We start from the raw sequence: 7,047 nt of genomic DNA, 5'->3' as shown, positions 1-7,047 counted from the left end.
AGGTCATAGTATAGTATGTCGTAAAAATATGAAAAAGGTCATAGTATAGTATGTCGTAAAAATATGAAAAAAGGTCATAGTATACTGTCAGAAAAATATGAAAAAAGGTCATAGTATAGTATGTCGTAAAAATATGAAAAAGGTCATAGTATACTGTCAGAAAAATATGAAAAAAGGTCATAGTATAGTATGTCGTAAAAATATGAAAAAGGTCATAGTATAGTATGTCGTAAAAATATGAAAAAGGTCATAGTATAGTATGTCGTAAAAATATGAAAAAAGGTCATAGTATAGTATGTCGTAAAAATATGAAAAAGGTCATAGTATAGTATGTCGTAAAAATATGAAAAAAGGTCATAGCATAGTATGTCGTAAAAATATGAAAAAGGTCATAGTATACTGTCAGAAAAATGTGAAAAAAGGTCATAGTATAGTATGTCGTAAAAATATGAAAAAGGTCATAGTATAGTATGTCGTAAAAATATGAAAAAGGTCATAGTATAGTATGTCGTAAAAATATGAAAAAGGTCATAGTATAGTATGTCGTAAAAATATGAAAAAAGGTCATAGTATAGTATGTCGTAAAAATATGAAAAAGGTCATAGTATAGTATGTCGTAAAAATATGAAAAAAGGTCATAGTATAGTATGTCGTAAAAATATGAAAAAGGTCATAGTATAGTATGTCGTAAAAATATGAAAAAGGTCATAGTATACTGTCAGAAAAATGTGAAAAAAGGTCATCGATGGCGTAGGATAGCTCACTTGGTGGCGTTAGCACCCCATGTACTGAGGCTAAGTCCTCTCTGCAGAGGCCCGGGGTTTTAGTCTGAAAAGTTACAGTATATATAGTATGTTGTAAAATATAATTTAAAAAAAAGGATATAGTATAGTATCTCTTAATAAGCATCTTACAAGTACTCATGAGGGACTTATCTATTAACTAATGTGTATTACGAGGAACATGATATGAAGACAATCACTGTACGAGTTGAGCTCAAACATACACACACAATATTGAGTGTTTTTATTTTTATTGTGATCCTGGTATATGACAAAGCCACCAATTCTCGTCCATTTAAAAATTCAAGTAAATAGAGAAATGTTCACTTGACAGCCACATCATAACACGGATAGTGGATGTTTAAGGGTATTCTGCACATCGTATGGCAGCAACAGTGTGCTAAAGATGAAATACAACACACAGTCTGTAAAGAAATGACACATTCAGCGGATATAACAAATACAGCAAAATCTTAAAAAAACAACAACAAATAATTGGACAGTTTAAAACTGCCAGCTTGCCATTTCTGAAAACTCACAAAAATAACAGGCATTAAAATATGCTGTGTGTACTGCAGTAACATGCCAGACATACAGTATGAATACTATACTGAATATTTTACACACAAAGTAAAATACATCGTTACGTCTCTAAATAAGTTTGAGTAAAGTTAGGGCAGTGGAGAGTTTATCCTCTCACATATTGAAATAAATAAAAAACACTTAAAACTACTTACAGAAAACTATACATAAACAACAACAACAAAAGAGAATTGCCAACCAGGGCTTCACATTAAAATAAATAACATCTAAACACACTTGTGTACGGTTCAACAGGTTAAGAAATGTTACATTCATAAATGAGGTCTACAGGTTAGAAAGAAGGAAAACACAGTTCTGCCTCACCGTTTATAGATTTACAAAACAGAAAATGTCCCTTTCTGTTTAAAGTCAGAGTGGATTTCACGTAGTTTTATCGGCTGATATCACTTAGTAGTTTTATGTAATGATCAGATTAGAGTTGTGGTTTCTCGGAGAGCTATCTTAGCTAACTTAAATATAATTATCCTAAAGGAGCTTTCCCCTGTCTTACCACCAGCAAGAGTTTAAAACCAGGAGTGGATCCGAAACATAATGGGTTGAAATGACACTTCACTTCACTATTGCACTAAAAATCAAACATTGTTACTTGGTATTGAGCACTTAAAGACAAAAAAGCCAGGGAAAGGACAAACACATTAATTCTGTGGAGACTGACCACTTAACTATACTTGTTAACAAGAATGTTTGCAGGTTTTTAAAAGCTTCTTTCAAATTAAGTTTTGAATGTGTGTTTAAAATGGGTAAATGCAGTTTAATTTAATTTACATCCCACACTGTTTTAATAAAACAGTTTAAGTAAATTCAGAAAGACATGAGCAATAAGTTGAAATAAAGAAAATCCTACAATTAGAATTGACAATAAATCAATACTAGTATAGATATACTGCATTCAAAGGAGCATACTTATAGGCCAATAAACTCAAAAAGCAATTAGTTCTGTTAATATTTTTGTGTGGGGAATTTCCCATTTGGGCTCGAACTACATGCTCATTAGACAGAGTTATAAAAACGATCAAAACATGTATCTTGTGCTTTCCTCACAACTAAATTTGCAACTGGGTCAAAATTAAAAGTAATAAATATGATGAAAAAATTCTGACCATCTCATAGCAATCAAGTCTCTGACATTTAACAGATCGACAGTAACAGAAAAACACTGACGACGACAACAAAAGGAAAAACAAAATGTGCAAAATGCTGTTTGAAAAAGACGTTGCTGAGTCTCTCCAAAGGACCTTAGTGCTAAAATCATCATTGTTCCATTCAAATGAAGGATGTTAGCTATTTTTGAAGCCCTTGTAACATGGAGTTGTTTTATTATTAGCATTACCACTGGAATAAAATGACCTGATCTTAATTAGTTATTTTATCAATTTGTCTTGTACTCAATTAAAAATACTTCCATTTTTTTGGTAAAATGTCTTGTATGGCCACTGGTGTTTATCTATTGAAAAAGTTTCGGTACAATTTCAAACACCACCTCAGTAACAAATAGCATTCCTTAATGGAAATGACAAAACATATTTTTTTTATTTGAAATCAAAAATCAATTTACCTATTTGTTTGACCTGTTGACGTAATATTTAGTGGACAATGATGACAGAAGTCAAATAGTTTGTGAAACCAGCGTTAAAGTCAGTGTTGCAACATTTTAAGGCAACATAGAAGGGCAACTCTCTAAACACAGCGATAAGAAGCCCCTGCGCAAGTTAATATTGGACCGCTACACTGCCTTAAAATGCTGTTCACGTACAGTCACATCAGTGACAGTAGTCTCCAAGGAATCGCCAGAATCTCTGATTATTTGACTCACACTTAGTTCCTGTGAGCGATGCTCAAAATGTGCCCGTACAGTACTGTGAAACTGGAACAGTAAGAAAAGAAGCAAACAAGCCAGCTTGTCAGCGTCCTTCACGATGCCCTCGTCAGAAAGAGCCCATACCTGAGAAAGAGAGAATCCCGTTTCACCTCCTCAGCCCTCGTACATCTCTCCCTCCGTCTTCACAAGCAGATCTCCACCCGTCTGCTCTGTGCTTTATTTGTCTGATACCAGAAAAAAAAACTATAGGGAATAGTTTATAAAATGACTTGGAACCAAATACATAATATAGTCATCCAATAGCAAATGGTTGTCTGTGTTCGGAGACAATAAACTCAATAAATAAGTATTCAGTCCAAAGGCCATTTCCTTTATAATCTGGTGTCATTTTGGGGGGGTAAAAAAACTGCCACCCATACCTCTTCATCCTTTGAATGCGACTCAGGAAAGTGCTCCTTTTAAGAGAAGGAATACTGTGTCCCTGATCACATACCCGATGACTTCAACAGCAGCTGCCTCTGGTACTCTGAAGTCACTGCGGAGTCACGCTGCAACCAATAAACCGCCAATAGCCAGTGCTACCGCCCCCCCAAACGACCATCACCAAGCCAGGATCAGACTCCTTCAGGACTTCGAGAGGAGCGTAGAGGACCCTCACTGAAAAGCCTCGCTTTTATCTTGGAAAGGACAATCCTCCAAGTTCAGAAGTAGTCAACCCGAGTCTCTGTCTTTGAACTTCATTTGTGGATCTTCCAGTTCCTAAGGAGATGAAGCTTCCAGGCCGGGGGGGTCAGAGAGGAGTCGGGCAGGTGGGCAGGTTGGAGTTGCCCCCTAAAGGAGGAGGAGGAGGCTTGTAGGAACCTCCCTGCCCCCACCCTGCCCTCTGCCACCCACGCCTTCAGACCTGCAGCTGCAGACAGATATCCTGCAGAAAAATCACAGATTATGGCTTTAAACATAAACCGGGGCACTAAAACTGAAACACAAAATGTGACCATCTGTTAAATGCAATGGATGGGATGTTGCTTGGAATTAAGTGTTATAGGTCGACATAATAATGTATGACATCCTCTGAGGTACATCGCAAACATTGCCACAAACACAAGTGGTACTAGACGGCACGCTAAAAAGGATTTGTTAGCTCCCAGCACACAATGTATGTCAATGTTATCTATCCTAGCATTCCAGAGGGTGCCTACTCTTTTTCAAAGTGGTTTTAAAGAGTTTACAGAGTTTTAAAGCCCCTGTAAGACAAAGAAAGTTATGTGAAAAAGTTAAGTGCATAGAAAGTCTCTACCTTACGTGAACCTAATTTAGACAATGACTTTGAATATCTTTTTTTTTTCTAGTTGTGAGGAAAAAAAAGTGAGTTTCATGCACATCAATAACATTCCTAAATGAAACCCCAATTCTCCTCAAACATGTCATAATCCAAATGAACTCTATAACATGCTTGTCCATTTCGCATTGAGAAACTTAACCTGTATCTATTTTAAATTGTGACCATGTTAACGTCCAACAAACGGACAGGCACCTTTTAAAATGTTCTGCTCCTTTTGTGATGTTAGAGACAACATACGGTACCTCTGTTGCCTTTCCATGCACAGGCAGCAGGCAGAGTGTGAGCCTCACTCCTGGAGCTCTGTCAGAGCCACACAGCATGCAGCTCGATCATCCTTACTCTGGGCGGGACCGTCCACGCCGCCGCCAGTCGTCATGCTGCGGCTGCGACTGGTCAGCTTCTTGAGCTCACTGGCGAAGGAAATTACTTTCTTTTTGTCTTCCCGCCCCACCTGAAAGCCAAATTTAATTCATTTTACTGAAATGTGGATGTAGTTTTTCTTCTACCATACTAAATAGTACTCAGGAAATAATTCAAAAGAAAGAAACTTAATCTAAAATATAAGTTAACCTTTATTCAACAAGGCACTTCATTTAAACACGTACTTAGAAACATTTCAGAAGAAAAGGACTCAAGTATAAAATGATTAAATCAAATAAATACTGACATACAACATAAAAATATACAAAGGAGAAAAACGCCGCACTGTAAATCACAAAAACACAGAACAACAAAGCACATAAAAAGAGCAGCGACAGGTTAAAAAGCACATACAATCCCTCATGCAGGTGTTAAAATACACTGGCGAGCACACAACAACATGGATTAATTAAGATGTGAATGATCAGCATGACAGACACTTCATGCAAGGACACAAAGCAGAAATAAGCACATAAATATAAAATGAAAACATGTAAAATAAAATTTAAAAAAAGAGTCTCTAGCATTGGAAATCGCTCAGCACGTTTCGAGCTACCTGCTCTTTGAGTTTAAGAATGAACTTTCCCGCTCCCCGCCAGCGGCTTTGAGCTTGGTAGACACACTCGTGATCCAGCAGCACCCGCTGCAGGGGCTTGGCGGTGGAGGACTTCTTGGAGCCGACATCCTTGGTCACTTCCTCCATCAGGACGTAGTCACATGGATTGGGATTACATAGGATGCTATAGGAATACTTGGCCTTCGACAAAGTCTGGCAAGAGAAAGAAATGAAGTCACTTTAAAGTCGGTGTACACATCTCCAACCAGCTTTAAGAACTTTAGCAGGTGTATTCCTGACTCTCACCTGCTGGATTATGTCCTGAGCAGTGCTGTAGCGTGGGGCCTTGATCACAGTGTGAGGCTGTTCTGGTGAAACTTCATGGACTTGGACAAAAAACATTTCATCCTCTGCTGCTGCTGCTACTCCTCCTCCTCCTCCTCCCCCTCCTCCTGCTCCTTCTCGACCTCCCAGAGTCACCTCCTCCTCTCCCTCCAGCAACGAGTTCTTCTCATTTAGGTTCTGTAAGAATCAGTTTAGAATCATGCCTTCATTTAAGCTTCTGTCTCTCCTATAGTAGAATTTCTTATGGTGAGGGTTAACCAAGTCATTTATTCACTGCAGAATTACGAAAGACGACCACAAGAGGGAGCCATAGTCTACAAGTGCTTGTTGTTGTAATTTGATGATAAATGTAATAACAGCCACAGGGCTTACAGGTAAAAAATATCCACTGTGAGATCAGTCTGAATGTTTTATTCAAGTGTGTGTACCTCCTCTCTTGTTTTGAGGCAGATCCTTCCCACGTATCCGTCCTCAGAGTTCCAGCTGGAGATCAGTCTGACCACCTCCTCCTCGGGCGCTAGAGAATGATGCAGAGCGCATCGCTTCACCTCGCTGCGCTCCTTCAGCAGAGGAACCTTCTCCTCGCACAGGAAGTACTCTGGTGGGTTTCCTGCAGATGCTACAACCTGTGGTATGTATGACACGATATGGAGGATGAGAAACCTCTCTTGTGTGTGTGGGACTGTCCAATCATATAATACAAGCATCATGAAAGATTATTTCTTCAGTACTAACCATGTCCAGCAGCTGTTTGGCCGTCGTCTGTTCTGTAACCGAGAACACAGTGAAGGGCTCAGGACCAGGAGCTCCGTACACCGTCACCCTGTGCTGCGGCCACGCATCTTTCTCCTCTGAACTGAACAGCTGTGTGGAGTAAAGGACAGGTAAAATAGATTATTATTAGGAAACATACCTTGTAGACATTTCTGCTTTATCCCACAGTCTACAAAGCACAGTGAAGAGCTGACAAGTATTACCAGTGATGAGGGAGTAGCGCCCCCCGTGGGAAATTCTTCTATCCTGCGGCTGTAGATGAAGAGGCTCGACACTTCAAGAGCTTCATTATGTTGTGTCCTCAACTGGACATGTCTGTAACCTAAAACACAAGAATATATATACACATATGTATACTTATATGAAATATTTGAATCTTCTATAAAAAAAAAATGTTTTTCTGTGT

General features: G+C 38.5%; 1 protein-coding gene across 2 annotated transcripts in view; it reads right to left on the bottom strand.

The window, feature by feature from the left end:
* Nucleotides 1–996: 996 nt before the first annotated feature.
* plce1 (phospholipase C, epsilon 1) overlaps nucleotides 997–7,047 on the bottom strand; it is a 70,991-nt gene continuing 64,940 nt past the window's right edge. The window contains exons 40-46 of one of the 2 annotated variants that reach the window (XM_084040512.1): nucleotides 6,845–6,963; nucleotides 6,603–6,731; nucleotides 6,296–6,493; nucleotides 5,829–6,044; nucleotides 5,523–5,735; nucleotides 4,886–4,997; nucleotides 997–4,129 (exon numbers count right to left, since the gene is read on the bottom strand). In XM_084040512.1, the coding sequence (XP_083896638.1) occupies nucleotides 3,942–4,129; nucleotides 4,886–4,997; nucleotides 5,523–5,735; nucleotides 5,829–6,044; nucleotides 6,296–6,493; nucleotides 6,603–6,731; nucleotides 6,845–6,963 (1,175 nt within the window). In that variant the 3' untranslated portion in view covers nucleotides 997–3,941. Of the gene's footprint in view, nucleotides 4,130–4,788; nucleotides 4,998–5,522; nucleotides 5,736–5,828; nucleotides 6,045–6,295; nucleotides 6,494–6,602; nucleotides 6,732–6,844; nucleotides 6,964–7,047 lie in introns of both variants that reach the window. The other variant, XM_084040513.1, reaches the window with a different exon arrangement.

The sequence above is a fragment of the Eutrigla gurnardus genome (genome assembly GCF_963514095.1).
Source record: "Eutrigla gurnardus genome assembly, chromosome: 22".
Lineage (NCBI taxonomy): Eukaryota > Metazoa > Chordata > Actinopteri > Perciformes > Triglidae > Eutrigla > Eutrigla gurnardus.
Note: the sequence above shows the minus strand (reverse complement) of the source record. Positions and strands in the feature narration are given on the sequence as shown.